Genomic DNA, 21,176 nt, shown 5'->3' with positions numbered 1-21,176 from the left:
GGAATCCGTAGGAATATGCTAAACAACAGAGAATGGGAAATGTTTTATAAACTTTAAATTGAACTATAGGAAAGAACAGGGTTAAAGTTACATCATCTTGCTTGTAATTCTAGTTCTTTGTTAAACAACAAATTTAAGTCAATGGAGCTTTCACAGTCCTCTCTGTATGGAGAACAGCTGTTCAACTTTTACTAGACAGCTGAGGCCACAGTGTCTGTGAAAGCTGCACAGCCCACTAATAGCTGTAGGCAGCTGCCTACAGTTCATCTCCACGCTGGAATGCTTCTTTCCACATTCACACCAGTAACACACAAAGCACAGGTGACAGAGGTGGCTGCAATACAGCACATTTATTTTGAAAAATGCCAGAAATTCTCCTGTGGAATGAAAGCATTCATGAAAGATATGAATGAAAAGCTATCCTGTGTAAAAAATGGATGTTCTCACAGACTACTCTGTTTTTCAGAGAGGGAACAAACACCTGCTGTGTTTCTCAGTGCAAGTTGCCACAGTTTTTACATATAGTTTCAAAAACTGCAACAGAAACAACAAATAACTCATTGCTTTCTCTCCAATGGTACATATCTGTCCAAACATTATCATAGCTATGATAGTATATGGTTACTCAATGTTTTCAAAGATGGTTTTAGTAGAGCTAATTTTCAAAGCCAGTTGCCAGGATCTAAGTGAATGCCCATAACAAAATATTTAGAAATTTAGATCCAGTGCAATGGAAAAATAAACAAAATATAGAAGTAATTACTCAAGGAAGCTACTGCTGATTTCATGGTGATTCCAAGGAGGCTGTGTTCAAAAAACAAACAGGTTATTGACAAATAGTTAGTCTCTACCTGTAAGAGGTGATGGTGATCCAACTGGTGTTGATGGATTTGATGGAAAACTACTGCTGGTATGATCAGGAGAGTAAATCTAAGAACAGACAAGATGGTTTTATATCAGTACATGTCAGAATACACAGTAAAAGAGCTGTGCTTTACTATGTTCTGAAAACATCTAGAGAACTTTAATTTTAAGGTAGTTGTCAAAATAATCATAGCCCGTATTTGATAATGACACAAAATCGAACTTCCTCCTACTTTACCAATAGCACAAACTACAGCTTTTTAATCACAGAAGGGGAATTATAAATGAGTTACCAGTACACAGATAATTACAACAAACAGACCTTCACAAAATGAGGAAAAACAACTTCCCAGTCTTAAGAGAGAGATTTTATCAGTCACATTCATCTGAAAATTAAAATTAAAAATTAATTCTTCACTAGAGGAAACGGGGGGAAAGCATTCAGCTCTCGTTACTACTGGTGCCTCTCAAATAAAAAGCACCTGAAATGTTGTTGCTGTTTCTACATATTGCAGCACATACAATTTTTCTCTCTTATTTCTGTATCAATTGCTCCCTTAAGATACTAAATCTCCAACTGCAACAATTTATTCCTTGTTATTAATGTCATAAAAAGTCCTGATAAAAAATACAAGACACAACATTCAAAGCTTTAATCTGAAAATTTCAAAAGTCTCCAGAAAATCATTTTGCAAAGGGAATTAAATAGGTTTAGAAGCTAGCTATGGACTTCAGAACATGTTTCTTATGGGTCACCAGTTCAAACCTGTTTTACTTGAGCAGAGACCGGAATTTGTTAGTCATCAGATGGCAGTTAAAAAAAAAAAAATCTTCACTGGCAGTGTGGCTGATGTCTCGTCACACAGACAATATGACAGTTCAACATATAGCTGACAATAAACTGGGACTTGGTTAAGTTGCATATTGTGTTTTGTGTGTATTTTGTATTTGTATCCACAACCAGGACCTAAAAAACCATCTGCTTCGTCCTGGCCTACCACACATTAGAAAAGACCATCGCCTCCTTAATAAAACACCTCATCCCTTTCATACATTCTACAAAAATCATACTTAGGAGAACAAACTACATCACTATAAAAGAAGCCCTGGTCAGGCACTCAGTGCCAGTCTGAGAATTGTCAAGTTCCACAGACAGATAAAAAAGATACTGAAAAAATAAAATTCTGTCAGAATAACAAAGGAGCTCACGCTTTGTTTGGAACTGATTGTTTTCCAGCACTTCACCTGCCCATTTTATTTCACTGTATTTTATAAGCAGCAGCCGCAGTAGAAGAAGCCACAAATAAAACACAAAGTCAGAATTCATCCTGCATGCGGTCCCTGGCTGCCGTACTGTTAAATGACCAATGATGAACAACCCTGACACCTTCTGCCAGGCTTAAACGGTAACATGACTCATTTTACTGCAACAAATGAGACTCCTCCTCCCATCAGTCATGGTCCATTCCAATCAGCAGGGTGCCAATATGCCAGGGTCTAATGAAAAGGCCCTTTGACAAAAGCCACACAATTGAGAGCCTGCAGAGCCAAACCTCAGAGCCGTTAGTCCAATTTTTTAAACACTACAGTGTACATTTCAGTTAGGCTTTGTTATGCTAATGTTATTGAGTCTAAAGCAACAAAGAAACTTAATTCATGAATTACTTTTAGAAGTCAACTTCCCTACATTTTCTTTTCTTTTGTTAGGGGACCAGTGGCTATTTAACTACCCGATGGTACAAAGGCCTTTACCCTGGTTCTGAGGTAGGAATCAAAACATAAGTTATCACAAAGAGCTCTGATATCATCAACAAAGTTAAACAGTCCTCCTGTTTGATCTCCTCTAAATTAAAGACCAAGTGTTTTGATTTGGCATTAGGCAATGAAATAAACCAGATGTTTCTCCTGCCATATAACCCTCCATGGGCACAATCTTAAAGGGTTATTGTCTGGCAAATGTTCAGGGAAACACATTAGAAATGGCACGAATACCCAGATTTTCCTTTCTTTCTATCTACACTAGTTCATTATCCAAACTAATGCATAATCCACAGGGCTTTGGGAACTTTGTGTAAATACTTTCATGTACAATTCTCTTTCTTGCCTACCCTGAGATTAAGACCACAATTATCCAGGCTTAAACCTAAAATAAAAGAACCTTTGCAAATGTATTATCTGGCCTTACATGTTTAATCACATACTATTCTGTATGGTCTTTAATACCTAAACTGAAGAACAAATGTCGTATCCCTCTGATGTTTCGCACATGAAAGGCCAATTGTAAGATGTGCACCAACAGAATTTTAGAACTAGAAATTCCTCTCAGCAGTTGCAGCGGTAGCATTCAAAATCCTAGCAGAAAGCCGTACTGTGCCTTCTCCAATAGAAGTCCAGACAGCTGCAGTATTTAACTGAAACTTTGTCCAACCGGACAAGTACCGGGGCTTACTACCCACCAGACTGATGCAGGCTAAGTTGTTGGGCAGGGGCAGAGGAGCTCCCTCCTCCCCGCAGCAGGGCCGGGCGAGCTGCCCTCCCTCCTGAAGGAGCTCAGGAAGTGTGCTGGGGGCGTGCGTGTTGGGGCGCGGGGGGAGCAGATGGATGAGGCGAGGGATTTGAAGTGTGCAGACTATGGCATGCACTGATAGAGCAGATGGAATGCATCACCATCAGCTCCGACAGAAATGATTTATGGAATGACCTGGCTGCTCCTGCCAAGCAGCAACACAGGATGACAGAAACAAGTTTCTATGACAACCAAAGCCCACCCACCAGTTAGATTAAACATTTCTGCCCTGACTTCCACTCCCAATACATTTAGAATTCTTCTCAAAACACCATCCTAGATTTCTCAAGCTAGGGACTTGGGCAAAGATACCTGGGGATCTTTCAAATGGGAAAACAATAAAAAGACAAGAAAAAAAATGTTAAAAGAAGGAGAGCAATGGAAAACATCACAAAGTCCCACAGGTCTTGCTGGCCGACATGTCAACACAAATTTTGGTCGGGCTGCAGAACAAGAGACATCCTAAAACATCTGTACAGTAATGGACAGCCAGACGTGTGTATGCATTGCATTTCCAGGAGCCAAACTGATCCCAGTTCTTTTCTGACAGGTCTCAAACAGACAAAAAGGAGTGTTAATTGCCCTCTGTGCTTGTGTGTTGTTGTATACTTGCTGAAGCCCCAAAAGCAACAGAGACAACCCTTTTCTCCTCGAAGCCAGCAGGTCACAGTTCTCCTACCCAATATGGACATTACAGCCATTATCAGATCTGGTGATCATTTAACATTTGACCCTTTGAGGGATGCAGAGTAATAGGATCTTTACGACTATGCACATTTCCATTTGCTGGTATGAGGTAACAGAAGCAGAATGCAACCCAGGAACGGTCTTTTGGGGCTGCATAGTAGTCACTTATTTCTTTTGAATCAGTCCATTTGCTAAGCACAAGTAGTACAAAGCGCTTCCCCAGTCACCGCTTGTAAGTCTGAAAATTCTCATATAATGAGAATTAAGTCAGATACTGAATACAAGACCTATTTTCAAAACAATCTGTATCAATTAATTACCGTTTCAAAGAAATTATTTCTTCATTTAACTGTATTAATACAGAAATAATCACTGTAAACATGCATATGTAAACATAGCATTACATTGTTAGCAGACTGGAGACACTTGCAATGTTTTACATGACTCCAGCAAGGGTTAAAATTCAAACTTTATGCACATACAGCATTTTAAAGCCTGTTCCATAAGTTATAGTTATACAAGACAGCATTCAAAACCTCTCAGGTTTATAAGGCCACTGAGAATGTATTTTGAACCTTGAGGCAAGATGTGCTGTAAGAGTAACGTTAGAAATATATGACTAACTAGAACTCTATAGAAAAGAAAATTGAAATCTAAACTTTTTTATGATTATCTTTTACTTTGTATAAACAACTTTCTTTTTTCAGAAGACCAAAAAATCTAGGACAAATGCTGTTTAAAAATAAGTCAAAACTCGTCTTCTACAAATAAAAGCATCGTTTTTCATTTGCCTTCTTGTGGATGATTATCTCGTATATAGCATAGAACATTATCTTCACACATGACCCCCCCGCCCATTTGATAATACAAAATGAACACAAATAATGGAAGCTATGATCAAAACACATCATTTAAGATCTGAATATTTAACTTTTACTCACAGATGCCAATGCCTTTCCAAGCGCATCACCTGTCTGTGAGCTTCCAGCACCATTTCCTCTGTTTCCTGTAACATGGAAAGCAAACCAACACTTATTTTTCAAGCTGAAAATCTATTTCCTTCTTATTTTATTCATCACATACAGTTGAGCAACCACTGTTTAAATGGAGATTCTGAGGAAGTCAGTGTGAATAGAACCAGTTCTCATTGTACTTAAAAATTTCATTAAAACAATTAAATATATATGCTCTCCTCTCAAAAGTCAAACACAATATCACCATAATAACTTAAGGACCAACAAGTATACGTAGTTAGAAAAAAGACCAAAATTGCTGTCTAAGATCACAGACTGATTTCAATGAAATGTGAAGAGAAAACAGAAATACTAATTATATCATTGTAGCTTATTCCTAAACTGCTATCACTGAAGTGCTGCACATTTCATTAACTCTAGAAGCTGAATGCATTGAATAGCTCCTTGCACATCTCCTTGTTCCCCTGTTCTAGTTCGCTATATTATACTCTCATGTTTATTTTAGAAAATCCCTGAAAAGATCTTAACCACCAAGCTTCTGCCACTCCTGTCATTAGTTGCACGTCAGCAGCTTGATGTGCCCTTTCGCTCCAAACACCAAAACAAGAGAATGTCTGAAGACCTAACCATTATAAACACAGGAAGGACCTAAATCCTTTGAAATCTCACTTACTGTATAAGATAGACCCTTTAAAGTGAATCTCCTTTCTGCAATAATCAATTTCTAATGTCAAAAAACTGTATTTGATGTGAATGTGAACCATTCAAACCAGAAATCCAAATCATCCAACACTTGCCATTTAAAACGTATTCCCAAATCCAAGCCAATACAGTCACTCTAACTAAATTCTGCTTAGTTTAAATGAAGCCTAGTGCAAATCCCATCAAACTGAAAAAGGTCACCTACAACCATTTAATTTCTACATCTGTATCTAAATAGATGTAGTGCATCATTACATCTACAATCTTCAGGAGAAAAAAAGAGAAAAGAAAAAAAGGCACACTGTGAATACAGGAGGCATATTTCATTTCTGCTAACTCTTCCCAAGCTGATCAAAAGGATGAGGAAGGAAAGACATCAAAACATGTCATATTTAAGTAAGTACAAGGAACAGATCATCCTACTATATTTCGTGCTTTCTAGGCAAGCACGGAAGAGGTTAAACCAGCCACCATACTGGCTACTCAGTAATCTCCAAATCAGTTAAGGGAGGTATTTATGATACGGTTTATAAAGCTCCCTGAAGCCCAAAGAAAGAGTCTTCCTGCCTTTTTCCAGCACACTACATTGGGGAAATGGCAGCTCTGAAAACTGTAACACCAGTACTACTTATATGAACATAATTTATTAACTTTGTGCATGTTGCAGTCCTAAATTTCATTTTCTTGTAAATTAAAAAAAAAAGCAGGAAGAACAATGCAGGAAGAATTTTTTACCCAGAATATTATCTGATCCATTGACAGGTGGAGTGTGTGAGGCAGCTACATAAGGTGAACTGCTGGTACTGCCACGATGGAAGCTAGACATTGGAGGAAGACTGGCATTTATATCTGTAGGTGAGACTGAATGCGGGGGATAGCTCTAGAGAAAAGAGAAACGGACATAAGACATTAAGTCGTCTTCAGATAAATGTTGATATTTTAAGATACTAAATACAAAACAGCCAGCTCTTTATTAAAGAAAGGGACTTATCCATCCTCTGAACAGACCACTATATAGACACAACTTTTACTTATACAACAAACATACATAAAAGAACATTATTCTGGCATAGTAAGTCAGAAAAATGACTTTTCTTTCTGACAACCAAGTTTTTAACTGATATACATGAGGAGCAAACAAAAAACAAATTCCTGTAAATGAGATCTCCATATACAAGCACAACTACATTATCCCACACTGCATAACTTACCAAACGGTCATGTGTGTGCAGGCTGCCATAACTGCTGGACTGGGACATGTGGGACGAGGAGCCTCCCAGCATTCCACCGTAGCCAGGCTGGCTCATGCCATTGGATGAACTCCAGAGGTCAGAAGAGTTGTGGGTCCCATCTTTTTTTTTTTTTTTTTTTAATACATACACACATATTTAATAACAAAGAAAAAAAGAACACATTTCATGAAGAGGGGTATTGAATTCTACTTTCTTTTACAAAATTATTTTAAAAGAATACTCAGACGAACATCAGCAGGAAAATGGTGGCTAGTTTATACTGTGTCTCCTATTTTTCTATCGCCACACTGTTGCTATATTTATAAAAAACAAAACAAAAAGCCAGCAGAGGCTTTATAGCTGAAATGCAATCCAACCACAGCTGAGAAAATACCAAGTACTTCTGCTAATTACACAGACCTTCAGTAGGGCCAGATTTATATCAAGAGTGTTGATAAAAATTCCAGACTAGAAGAAATAATAAAAAGGGGGTGGAAGGGAGAGAAGTTTGGCTAAGCAGAGCTCATCATAAACATACAGTGCAAAACATCTATTAATCTAAAACAAGTAATTTATAGTCTAAAATACCTTAGTACCATAAAAATATGAAAACATTTCATAATAGCAGATTTAAGCAACTGAAATTACTACATTACGTAAGCCTTAAACCCAGTCATATCAATGCAGCTTTCCTTCTGCAGTACAAACTGAAGTGCTCTGTAAATTCCTGTACTTAGAGGCCATGCTTTCAATATGCTCCAAAACCCCATCAGACTACAGCATGAGCTACTTGTATGACGTGAGGCCAAGGAAATGAATTCTGCTCTCATTTTGTTCAATTCAATCCCCGGCCTCCCCCCCCCCCTTTTTTTTTTTTGCATGCTGGATACACAAGCATTTGAGCAGTTGGACTGTTAGCTGATATTCTACAGTCAAATTCCGGAATAGTCAAGAAGCCCTCACCTCATTTTTCTCTATCACTCCAGTGTGCTGCTCTGAAGCCCCTACAAATCAAAGGATGGGGGATTCTGTCCATCTGGCCTGGTGTATAATCCCCTTAAATTTCAGTCAGCAATTAATGTCATGAGAAAAACTTTAAATCAACAGACAGCTCCCTTCATCTAACTGTTTTAGAAGTATATAAAACTTAGCTGTAAGATCTAGAACAGTGTATCACCTTTAAGTTTCCCCACTCATTCTGTGTAACAGTGGCTAACTTCAAATTTCTGCCTAAAGGACAAGTTATACCTCACCCATATACTTAAATCTTTTTACTTACCTTGCATAAAGAAAGTGCTAGCAAACATACTGCTTGGTGGCTTAGGAGACGGGTAACTTGGAGATTCTCTGTTGAAATCATCAGAACTTGGGGATGGTGCATACACCTAAATATTGGAAAACAATAAAAGCACTTCAGTAATATTCGGGTGTCATGCATCAAGAAACCCAGAACAGCATACACACGCAGAAAACTAAATAAAAAAAAGAACAGTGTAGCAAGCTGCAGCATTTGTTGCCCTTGTTTTATTTGCTTTTTAGCAAGTTGCCACAGTACAGTGGAACTACAGTAGAATGATCCCAACAACACGCTTTCTGGTGTGCCAACTCAGCCAGGTGGCCTGATAAAAGCTTGAATGCTGATTTTGCTTTCTAAGTGCATGACTCGCACAGACTTGTTGCTCAAGATTAAAAAAAAAAAAAGAAAAAAAGCACCAAGATAAAACAACTGGGCCCCAAACAAATTTACTTTAAAACTACTCAATGCCTGTTTGAATATTTAACTAGTTGGCATCCCAACAATCAGAAAGAAAAAGAACATCCAGTGACAAATGGAAGGACTTTTAACACAACTGTTTTACCAACCATTCAAAAACTTGCACTCCTTTGTAAAGTCATCAAAAATAAACGTAAGGCAAGACTTGCAGAATAATCTTCAAACTGCAACACCGAGCTAGTTCTTCTTTCACACTGGCCTAGCATTAAAGAAAGCCAGTGTCGTTCTTTTTTCAGTGTAACACACTGGAATGACTAATCTCGACCTGCAAACAATTTTCTTAACAAATCAAAAATCTTAAGAAGCCAAATAAGCATAACGGTTAGAAGTTTCCACTGTAGTGACTCTAAATATATGTATGTGTGCACGCGCGTGTAAAGCATATTCAGGACTAAGTAATTCTAATCAACAAAGCCGGCATTCAGTCTCAAGTACTCTACCCACAATCCTGTTTTTTCTAAGCAATGCTACTTCTCCGTAACAGTAATTTGGTCAATATACCAAATACTGCAATATGACTAGCATAAGCTGAAAAGATTTATTCAAAAAGGGCAAATTAATAAACGTGATAGCAAAGAACATCCAAGTGCAACATGGAACCCTGATCATTTTTTGCTACAAAGTAAAAAATGCAGGACTTCTATTTGTAAATCGTTCACCTTACTTGTAAACACAATGCTTCAGATAAAATAAACACATTTTATTAAGAATAATTTTAAAACTTCAAAACCCAGATAGCGCGCTGTGCCCTAAAACTCAGCAGTGCACATTTTTATCCATTCCTATGCAAATACAGGCCTACGTATGCATCTACAACATTCACCTCTCTCCTTTCTTTGTGGTACACGGTGTTTACCAAGCAAGAGAAGGGATAGGAAAAACAAGCCAGCCAACAAAAAAGCTAAGTCTGCTAAAAGAGAACTATTGTTCTCTGGAAGGGTGAATGTTCTGATACGGATATTTAGAAAGTGAAGTGGGCAAGTCCCTGCCTTCATTTGCATACCAATACCCCTCCTCCCTACTCCCAAATGCTTTCCTAGCCTGCTGTTGTCAGACCAAATGGTTGGGCATGTGCCTGCAGACAGCACTCCTTTATATTAGGGGGCTGCTTTACCACTCTCGTTTTACATCAACAGAATTTCAATAAAACCCATCAAGCTGCAGTATGATGGCATCAGCGCAAGGGCACAGAGAACTAAGCTAGGGCACATTTGCCGATACAAACCATGCAGTGAAACCAGCAGGTAACAAGAGACCTGATAAAAAGGAGTCAAGTGCAAAACTTGGGACTTTGAGCTGCATGTTTGTTTTTAAATTTGAATTTTGAATCAAAATAGAGGAAAAAAAAGCTATTTTAGGAAAGAAAGCCTTTCCGAGGAGCTTTTGTTCAATATTTTACTTGCAAATTTTAGATTTCTCGAATAAGCGTAAAATAGAGATGCTCATCAAACCTGAGTGACAGAATGACAATACGTTATAAGCAACGTTAGCAGTACATATGTATTTACTATATATGATGAATGCATGTATATTCCCTGCCTCTGACATATTTTAACAGAAATGTCACTCTGTCAAATTGTAAATACTCACAGTCGTAAGACTGCAAACATATTAGGCAAAATTGGGCTTAATTTACAAGTTCTGCTGTGCAGAATAACGCAGCATATGCTATAGCTGATGGAAAATCTATCACTGTCACAGGACAGCAGTAGAAACAAAGCTTTATGACATTTAGCACTGACAAGAAGATGTACACTGATAAATGTGAAATAATCTACAATTATGAATTATACTTTTAAACCATGGTATCAATGAGATTTGTAAACATAAGCTTCAGACTGAATTTTTAACATTTTACATTAATTTGATTTCCAAAAACTGATCAAACACCACCTCAAAAGGCAAATTGAGCTGAAAACCTTGTACAAACGTATCATTTACAGATATGTATGTACAAGCCATTAACATAACAAAAATGTTATGAATTGTGTCAAAGTAAGAGAAGCCCTTTCAAACAGCTACATGAAAGTCCTCGCAGAGACACACAACTTTTATAGAGTTTCTGCTTGTTTTGGTATCTTAACTATAGATTGCAAAAACATAGCTGCTATGTTATGAAGCTGCACTTGTGCCAGTCTAGATCTTTCAGATCAAAGAGCTCTTGCGGCAAAACACAACTGATGTGGTCTCAAAGACTTCATTAACTCCAGATGTGGGGAAATAGCCAGCCAATTCCACAAAAGGAGCAAGTCTCTTTTAGTTACAATCAGAACTACCCACAAATTAAAACCAGGCCTCTGATGTCATCTGATCACCTGCAGATGAGCACCAGGTTTTTTTCTGGTTAATGACCTAATCATAATTTTTTATGTTGTGTTACTACAAACAAAATTTAAAAGCAAAGGAGAGGATTTACTAAGATTAACCTGAAGTCCATCAGATGCAAAATAACTTTTTTTTTTAAAAAAAAAAAAACAAAAAGTTGATGATAAAAAAATGCCATCCTAAGTTGGGAAGCGATGTATTAGGTTGACCAGCTCGCTGACTCCCAAAGCCCCACTTGCATTAGGACCAGTCCAGCAGAACACAGCCTGCCGGAGGCCTGGCGAGCTGCTCTGCAGCGAGGCAGCCTGTGCCCTACTTAAAGGGCTTCTCTTCTGCGACAGCTGAGTAAGGCAGTTATAAATATGACACGGCTGCTCAAGACAGCCTCTTCTAGCTATTAAACTGATAACAGTGACATCCAGGAGGCATCAAGCCAGTTTTTCCTGGCTGACATTCCCCCAAAGACAAGGAATACTGTTAAAAGGTCAGCCCGTCTCCTTGGAAGCCGGCGCTCCCCAGCAGGTAGGAGAAGAACCCACCTTCTAATCCCCTTAAATGCACTACACCAGAAGGCACAGGATGTGCCTCTCGACTGACAAGCACAACGCTCTTGATTATGAATGGGAAATTCCCTTCCAATAAACACATGCCAAGAAGAGTTTTTTAAATGACTTATCAAGTGGAGGACTCAACTCTTTTTGGAGCTGTGCTAGAATACACATTAATCCTAACAGCGCAGTACTTCTGGAGGCTGGATGGCCTCCGCAGAGGGAAGTAGGACAAATAAGCTGCAAAGAACATCAAATCATAGACCCACTTCTGTCTCTTCCGCACCCGACACTGTTTTGCATTTCTCCAGTGGGAAACGCAGGATGACGACAAAGATTTTTTTGAGGGTGGGGAGCTGACTTCCAGAACATAGAGCTGAGCAGGCTGGATCTGTACAACAGCAGTTTAGGCAAAGCATATGCACTGTCCAGTTCTCAAATCTGCCTTTGTTCTCAACATATTCAATGAACACTGCCATAGAACTTATCCCCAACCTAATACATCTAAGAGAAGTCAAAGGATTACACAACGTGCTTCTATTTACAAGTGCCAGTAAACAAACATTAACTTGAAAATTTGGGGTTAGCAAATTTTACTCTAAGTAAAGCTTCCAAGTCTCGTTCTATAAATGCATTTAACAAATACAACACTTAGAGTCTTCCTGTTGGCATACTTCTTCTCAGGCAATTCTCCCTTAATCTGTTTCAAATTCTTAAATATTTATCAATGTTTAATATTAATGTTAAAAGCAGATTAAAAAATAGCAACAAAGCAATCAAAGCTTACTTCTGATGACCTCATGCTATCTCAGGACCAAGTCTCCCATGATGCTTACTATTTACGAAATTACAAATTATGTTACTCATTTAATTCTATTTATTAACAATTCTTGGAAGTCCTGGGAGATATTTAGGAAGCTGCAGGAGAGACAATCTTTGAATCCAGTAGAAATGGATAACCTTCTCTGTAACTTGTAAACTCCGCTAACTAGCCCAGCTACATTCCATCAGCATCAGTCATGCACTAAGCAAGTGCGTGCAGATGAATGATTTGTACATGTGGCAAAATTTTACAGTGTATCATCTGCAGGTTTTGCCACAAAAGCTAATTCTGCTGAAAGGCAGCTCTGGGAAAAAAGGAGACTTGTTTTCTTGTTTATTATATTTCTGACAGAACCACGTACTAAAACTTTAGGAATGTAGAACAGCAACTACTTTTCCCTTCACTATTTTACAGCGAGACAGAAATTGCTAAAAGCACAGCTGAATTTTTTAGTTGATATTTAAGCAAGATGATAAAATGGAGAAGAGCTCTAATACACAAACAAGATCAGTACACCACATCCTAAATCCTACTTTTTGTTTCCAATACCAGGTGTAAAGGCTCATATATTTTAAAACCTCTTCTCACCACCCAGAAAGAAAATAAAACAGTCCTCAAAGAGAACAGAGCATCTGTCTCGCCTGCAAATCCAACCGTAATTTTTAAGGATGGTATAAAATTCAAACTCCTTGAAGCAGCTAAACTGAATTCCATCTTAAATAAATGTTTACGCAGTTTAGGCGTGCTATACATGCCTATTTGGGTATTTTTGAAATGCAGAATCCTACTGCAATGACACAGGCTTCCTAGCTTCTTCCCCAGCAAATGATAATTTTGAAGTCATGTTAAAATGTAATAGGCCAACTTACCCAAAATCCCAAAGTCAGGATACAGAAACGTTTTGGTTTGTTCTTTTATTTTTTAAATTGTAGTGTGAGGACAGGGGGAGGAAAAAAACTTAAGGCGACAGGAACAACAAAAATAAATGTGTGTGTAATGCTTGAAGATTCCTTTTCCATTTACTAGAACAGCAAAGACCTCTTCCCCACACTTTCCTAACTACACTTTTACTAAAGAATGCATACAACTAAGCCTTCAAAAATTCCTATTAAAAACAGATTTTCAAAGAAACAAAACAAAACAAAAGTTAAAACAAATAGCCTGTTTCTTAACCTGTTCCGTGTATTTCAGAAAGCTTTTGTAGCTGTGCTAGGAATCCCCCTCACCACCAGTGACCACAGGAAGATACGGCAGTAGAGATACAATCGTATCTTTTGTATTTGATGATTTTTTCCCGGAACTCGCTAGTACTCTCAGTTTCTGGACTTGTGACAGACTGCTGCATTTCTACAAATGGACCTCAACATGAATGTCATTTCTGAAAGCAAAGCCATGGAACAAATGGGTGTGCTCACATTTTGAGAAAAATAGAACCGTCCAACCCAGCACCTGAGCCCATCCCTAGCTGCTTTCATTGGCCTAAGGAAATGGACACAACCTATGCTCCACAGCATCGATAAGGCTTGCTGCAGACAAGACCCCCTTCTGGCAGGGGACCACTGCTCAGTAAGTTGGCAGTTTAACCCAGCGGAGCGGAGCAGAGAAAACTCTCGGGCTGATGCGCTGAACTCGTGGTACATTTTTGGAGGGGTGGGGAGGGGAGGGGAAAAGGGAAGGGTGAGGAACAGAAGAAATCCAGCTGACCAGCGTTTCCTACCTCTCTTTATTCAATGTCCATAGCAGCGTACCCCTAGAGATTTTCCAGATGATCTTCTATTTATCCTGACTTACAAATGTTAGCTTTGACCTTGTCTAAGTTGCTGTGGGCAGCATATGGCACAGAACAGATTTAATTGTACTTTTCTCCCTGTATACTAACTGGCCCAATACTAATAAAAGCAGAATTGAATAATAATTCTTCGCACCTGGTCACTCAAAAATTTACAAACCAAAAACATTTTCCATAGCTGTTAAAAGACATGGTACGTTACTTATTGCATTACAGCAACAGAGAAGCATGCTGTCATGTCACCTAAGCATTTTCCAAATTATTAAATACTTTTCTTGATGTTATAACTCTGACAGCAATGGCTACAAGACAGCTTCTTCACTAAAAAGTACTCAATACACGTCCACATACTCGCACCTGTATTTGTCCATATCTACATGTCACATACATGTATATACACAGACATGTTTATAAATAACCTTTTGCTCTCAAAATTTTCAATACACAAGCTAGCTTACAAAAAACAATCACAAAGCATTACATATATTAAAAAGTTGCATCTTGTGATTTTTTTCTGCACTTTTTCATAGGTATTGCAAAAATTCACTGCGAAAGATGCAGTAACTCCATCTTCGTAAAGGGATCATTGAAATCTCAGCTTATGCTGAGAAAAAGCGATGTTTACTCAACAATAAAACATCCATAGACTGGTGTATCATATTAACCTGTACAACGTGCAGAATACAACAGTGATGTGTAATACTCAGATTTATTCTCATGTGAAATACTCATAGATGATATAAAACATAAGTAATACTGTATCTTAAATTGATTTATTTTGGTGATAACTAATATTAGCGCAATCTATTTTGAAATAATTACAGAGTATGATCATCAGATCCCTGAAAAAAGGACATTTAGAAAATAACCGATTTCTTTCTAAACTTGTAGGTGAACTGAAAAAATTGGAAAAACTTGTATTTCAGTCTATATTCTTTATGAGCAATCAAGATATAAAATTTATATTAAATATCTTGATGCCATTTCATTTTATAAAATTTAAACAAAGATGATCACTTAATGAAGTTTCCTTAATTATTTCACTTACTATTCAAACTTGAAAAAAGAATCATTTAGATTTGTGCTGTTATTTTATTTTTTTTTTAAATTAGGGTTGGATAATTTGTTTTCTTGTCTACAGCACAGCTCTTGTGGAAATGAAAGTGGAGAAAAGGTGAAAGCAAAGAACAGATAAATGTGATTTTTGTCACAATTTTCAAAATTTGTCAAAGCTCCATAATAAAATTGTATAAACCTTCCATAAACTACAAATATTTTCTATATATCAACAGGTGAAGGAGGATGAGAAAACAAAAAAAGAAACATCGGGTTGAATTTTCTATTTCAGTACAAGTACTTCATTTTCCTTTATGAAACAGATTAAGGGTTTTTTTTTCTTTTTAAATTGGTGAGGATTCTTGAAACATATTTTTAATAACTTCTGTTACACATAACAGTAAGATTTTACTCCTTGATGAGGCATTTCCATTAAAACATGACTTCTCACTTTCAAGTGTCCCTCCTAAAACATACAGAAATTACAAAAAAAAAGAACTTCTCCTAATAGCGTTTTTTTTTTAATCAGACTTAATTTTTAAAATTTAAGTTTATTTATGTGCCAGTGCACAACATCTATTGTGGTGCTTAAGTAGTTATTCTGTTGTTTAATATTAGGCTTTCTTCTGTCTTACAAATTAAAAAAGTTTTAAAGGAACAAAACATTCAGTAAGAAGTATAAACACACCACGTATTTTTAACACATCATTTCCCACTTGTTTTGCCTGTAAGTGAATCAGATTTTGTACACATCAGTAGGTACCAAGGAATGTCAGTACCCAAAATCGAGTAATTCAAATAATCTCAAAACCTCAAGCAACGAGACGCATAATATCAACTACTAACTGACCAAACAATATAATCGAAAGCAGTAAGACATAAAAATTAAGTTATATAGTATTTCCATTAAAGAAAGTTTCATATAAAGATTTGGCGTGTACACTGTGTGCTTAAAAAAACAAACACACACAAATCTCCCCTCAGCTTCATATATCCTCCTTCCATATACTTAAATTAATAATTTGTTCCAACTTGCAGGATTCCTGGGAAAGAGAACACTAAAAGCCAGCGAGAAGTTAAAAAAAAATTAAATAAAACCTTGGGCAACATGATATAGGATCATCATATGATTTGTCATCTATTTACTAACTCTTCAAGCTCATAAAGGTCACCTCTGACCCGTAACAGACACATGCTATCAATTTTCAAGCCATGCTCTCCTACAGTACCAGCACTTCCATCTACTATATGCCTGGAAATACTTAATAAGATCAAAGCCTTTTTTCCTGCTACAAGAACAAAGAGAAATGTTGTAATAGAGTGATCTGTGCTCTAGAAAGAATAAAATCAAAACTCCACGCAAGTTATATTCCCTTTGCTTCAGGGGTATTGTACAGTTAATTTTACTTAAGCCTTATATATATCTTCACATAAAACTTCAAACAGACCGTTTTAGGTTCGGAGCAGACATGAAAGAAAAATAATTTTATATTTGAAAGACAGCTGGCGTTTATACCAAAGGAAATGAAATAGAGACCGTGCAATTTGCCTCAGCCCTCTCATCTCCCCTCGGGTACCCTCACGGTTCCCCGAGCAGCTCACACGCTGCAGCTTTAACGAACAGAAACATCCCCAGCTTAATTAGCGTTGAACAAAAACCCGGGCAAAAAGTTTACTAACGAAGACAAAGCTCTCGGCGGCCCGCGAGAGGAGAGAGACGAGTTAATAAAAACATGAGGTGACTGGCAGCAGCTCCCCTTATCCTCTTCACTCTGCTGTTCTCGCCCCATGCCGAGCCGCGGCCGGCCCGGCGGGCTGCGAGAATCGCCCCCCTTCAGCGCTCATCCCTGGGGGCGAAGGGAGATTCCCAGCCTCCGGGCGCCGGCACCAGGGGCCCGGAGCCGCCCTGAGGGGCCGGGGGCGCCTCCGAGCCCGGGCCCGACCGCGGCTCCCGGCTCCCAGTCCTGAGGCGGCGCCCCCCGGGCCGCCTCCCCCTCCCCGCCCAACCGCGGCTGCCCGGCCAGGGAACGGAGCGGGCAGCAGGAACAAAGGCGGGCGCCTTACCGTCTTCCCGTTGTAGTAGTACATGAGGGAGCTGCTGCCCACGCCCGGCACGGGGTAGGCGCAGTACATGGCGAGGCTGGCGCGACGCCGGGCTGCAGCCCAAGTGCGCCGCCTCCCGCCTGCCGCCGCCGCATCCGCCCGCCGCCCGCCCGCGGCTCCCCTCCGCCGCGCACGTGGAGCCGCTGCGAGGCGGCGCATGCAAAGCAGGGCCGAACCATCGCGCCCGGCCCGCGGGGGGGCGGCCGCAGCCTGCCCCCAGCCCCGCCGAGCCCCCGCCGGGCCCCGCCGCCCGTCGCTTCAGGCGCGGCCCGGGCAGCGCCGGGCGGCGGGGACGCGGCCGCGGGCTGCCGCTGCTGAGAGGACGGCCGGCGCCGTGCCCGCGGGGGGAAGGAAGGGGGAAAGCGGACGGAAAACTTTGGGTCGTGTCACAAGTAGGGGAAACTGTGCAACGGAGCGGCCCCGCTTCGCTCCCGGCACAACAGTCCCTCATCCCTGCCCGACAGGGCTTTTTGGCTTCCTTCGCCGAACGGCGGCGTTACTGGCCCTTAGCTCTTAACGAGCGCTTCCTGCCGCCCTGCTCCTACACCCAACAAGGCCGGCGCAGGCTCTGCTCCGGGACGAGAAAGGCTCCAGCCCCACCCCGTTTACCCCTCACGCCGGGGCTGCGAAGCTCCCCGCCGCCAGCCGCAGGGCACACGCACCTGCAGGGCCGGCCCAGGGGAGCAGCAACCTGCAGCCATGGGGGTCGCCGGCCACAGAAATCCCAACTAAAAGGATCTGCGGGGGTGACAAACTGACTGCAGCAGAGTATCAGCATCAGATAAACGCCTCGGTAGGCTGTTGTACAATGCGCCTTATCTCGGGACATGGCAACTGCAGTGTCTGTAAATGCACAGAAAACACACACACTGACAGAAAATCGTCACACTTCCAGGCTGAAATCCTTTTGCAGGGAACTCCCCAAGCAGTTAGGAGACTACAGATCCTGCAGTTTACATCTGCTGAAGAACACTTGCATTTTGACTGCAAGTAAAACTATACATCCAGAACTATTTAGCTATGCAGTAAAGCTAATGACACCCGAACTCTCCTCCAGTACAAAAGGCACAGCAGCAGCTGCAAAAAAGAACATCCCTGTACTTCAGACTATTAAAGCGCCAGGCCCACAGAATGACTTGCGGCTTCCTTCTTCCCCTAGGGACCACAAAGACCCATTTCAGCCCCTAGAGAATCTGTAAGAAGCTTTGATTTGCAACTAACAATGCCATTCCTTAAAGCTTCTCGCTAATGTTCGGGACTCTACAGATGAGATACGCTAAAAGATCTTCAGATCTTTGCATGTGCTACTTCTCAAAGTGCACTGGATTTATATAATTAATTTAGACAAGTGTATAACTTAGAAAAAACCCTAAACACTGGAAAATGCACTTCCAGCTTTCAAGGGGTGGAGAAGTAAGGACACTCCCCCCCCCCCCCTTTTTTTCCCCCTAAAATAAATCAAGCACACAAGCTTTCAAATCATTAAAATATACTTCCAGGTGACTACAAGTTCTTTCAAGTAAGGGCTGTCGTCAACATCTTTGTAATTGCTACCGTTCCTCCACATACACATGCTCAATGTTCAAAATAGGTGTATTTGAGAAGAGCATGATAAAGACCCCTCTCCAAGACTAAGCATTATCCACCCGTATTAAAAATAAATGGGTAAACGTTAAAACATACAGTAGGAAAACGAACATCTCTATGTGGCACTCACTGCTGTGCATACTTCACATTACAACCATCCAATACCTGTATAGAGCAATTGTAATGAAAAGTGCATAGGTAATGGTAACTGGTAATGTTTACTAACACAATTAACATTTATCAGTACAAAGGAATTATTGACATTGTTCACCATCACATGGCTAAGACGACAACAACAAGGACAACAATAAAACTGAGTTATGCCACTGCAAATGCTGTTTGTAGACAAACTAGTTTAATGGCTGGTACCTCCATAATGATTCAATAAACAAATTTGTTCCTGGAATTACTTCCCCACAAATCAAACGGGTACCAATTTCATTTTACTGAAAAGCAAATTAGTTGTCCTACCCTCCGTGACATCAATGTGAATAAAATCTTCGTGTCCAATACTTAAAATTCATCACTGTACTTGTTCTACATTTACTACTACGTTATTCCTCACAGTACTTTGTTAGGTCAGTTCATGTTACAGGTTCAAATCATAATTCATGCACATCAAACTAACCCTCAGATGTTTACTTAGACCAGAACAGATGAAAAATAGACCTAAAATGGACTAATTTGAAAAGCTGAGCACAAAACTGCGATATCATTACCACTAACTCTGTATTTGTAGGAACTCCAACCAGATAACAATTCCAAGAACTTCTGAAGTCCCAAGTAAGTTTGTGTTTTGTGGTCGCATTTTTTTTTAATCCCCATTTAAGCTAAGCAACAGCTGCTCTGAAATTTGTTTTCTTAAGAGACATTACAATGAAATGAATCAGAGCTGGATCAGTGATACCGTATGCAGTACAGTTGTTTACTCCATTTTCCTTGGTGACAAGTCAAGGGTTAATCTGATGACTCAGCCTGACAAAACAAGTCAGCTGGAGACAGGGCCAATTTTTTAAACTTGATTTCAGACAGACATGCCGTCAGCAGAGGAGCGCTGAACTGACATGCACTTTGTAGCCCGAATTGTTTCCACTCATGACCCTGTACTGTGTGTCAAAAACAATAAGCTGCCTGTTTCTAAAGTATATAAAGAGATTATGAAATCTGATGCAAAGTGAAATACTGTCCTAATAATAAACCAAGCTACCTGTGTAAGAACACAGATTTTAACAATAAAAGGTTTTGTGAATGAACTGTATATTCTTCCTAAAATCAACCTTTTCTGTGAAACACATTTTTGTTCAATTTGTCAGAGCCACAAAGCAAGTACACAGTAAGCATATGTAACCCAGCACTTGAGTCTATAAAAAAAAAATAAACATAATTGCTCCAGATCACTGAAAATTATCCTCATACCACAGAAAAGGTAATTATGTAAGTGCCTCAATGGACAAGAGCCATCCTCTGGTCAAACATATGCCATAACAACACTGGAATATCATAATACTTGAAAAGTGTTACTGCTTTTTAATCACAGCTTTATTATTTTAAATGGGTCTGGTCAAACACAAGCAGCAAAAACTTATACGATAATTTTGAGTCAGACATAATTCAAAGTTCCTTTTTCACCAAAAGAAGCAACTGTGATGTGTAAGTCTTGAGTTTCCTCACAGAGAGCTGGCATAAATCCTTCTGAAAAACGGTAACCTAATACAACCTGAAACCTGCTATTGATGAGGATGCCAATTCTGTTCTTCTTCCTAATTTGTTTCATTTCTGAGGGGCTAGGTTAACCTGCTGCCTTTGGAAATAAGGCTAAGACAACTGCCCTAGAAGGCTCTCTCTTTATCCCCACTCTGCGCGGGGTTGGAAGTTTTTATCAACTTCAACCACGATTGAAAAAGGCACAGATGTTTCAGAAGTGATTAAGCTCTTATCAGTTCTAAGAAAACCCGAAACTGAGACAGAGGAGACTGACCCCAACCAACGCCTCACTGAAGTAAAGACAAGGAATGGGGAATAAAGGATAAAAGACAAATTCTTGGAAAGTCATCTGATACTGAACAACCAGTTACTAATTAAAATACACACACATACACATGTATCTGTATGTATAAACGTGTGTGTATAATATATAAATATCAAC

General features: G+C 39.5%; 1 protein-coding gene across 20 annotated transcripts in view; it reads right to left on the bottom strand.

The window, feature by feature from the left end:
- TCF12 (transcription factor 12) overlaps positions 1-21,176 on the bottom strand; it is a 162,701-nt gene that overhangs the window by 22,327 nt on the left and 119,198 nt on the right. For 16 of the 20 annotated variants that reach the window (XM_040570446.1, XM_040570443.1, XM_040570444.1 and 13 more), the window contains 5 exons: positions 8,305-8,410; positions 7,005-7,144; positions 6,529-6,673; positions 5,059-5,123; positions 852-930 (listed from right to left, as the gene is read on the bottom strand). In XM_040570446.1, the coding sequence (XP_040426380.1) occupies positions 852-930; positions 5,059-5,123; positions 6,529-6,673; positions 7,005-7,144; positions 8,305-8,410 (535 nt within the window). Of the gene's footprint in view, positions 1-851; positions 931-5,058; positions 5,124-6,528; positions 6,674-7,004; positions 7,145-8,304; positions 8,411-17,020; positions 17,157-17,404; positions 17,590-21,176 lie in introns of those variants that run through there. The other 4 variants (XM_040570460.1, XM_040570459.1, XM_040570461.1 and 1 more) reach the window with 4 other exon arrangements.

The sequence above is a fragment of the Cygnus olor genome, chromosome 11 (genome assembly GCF_009769625.2).
Source record: "Cygnus olor isolate bCygOlo1 chromosome 11, bCygOlo1.pri.v2, whole genome shotgun sequence".
Lineage (NCBI taxonomy): Eukaryota > Metazoa > Chordata > Aves > Anseriformes > Anatidae > Cygnus > Cygnus olor.
The sequence above is the reverse complement of the archived record's forward strand: the minus strand, read 5'-3'. Positions and strand labels throughout refer to the sequence as shown.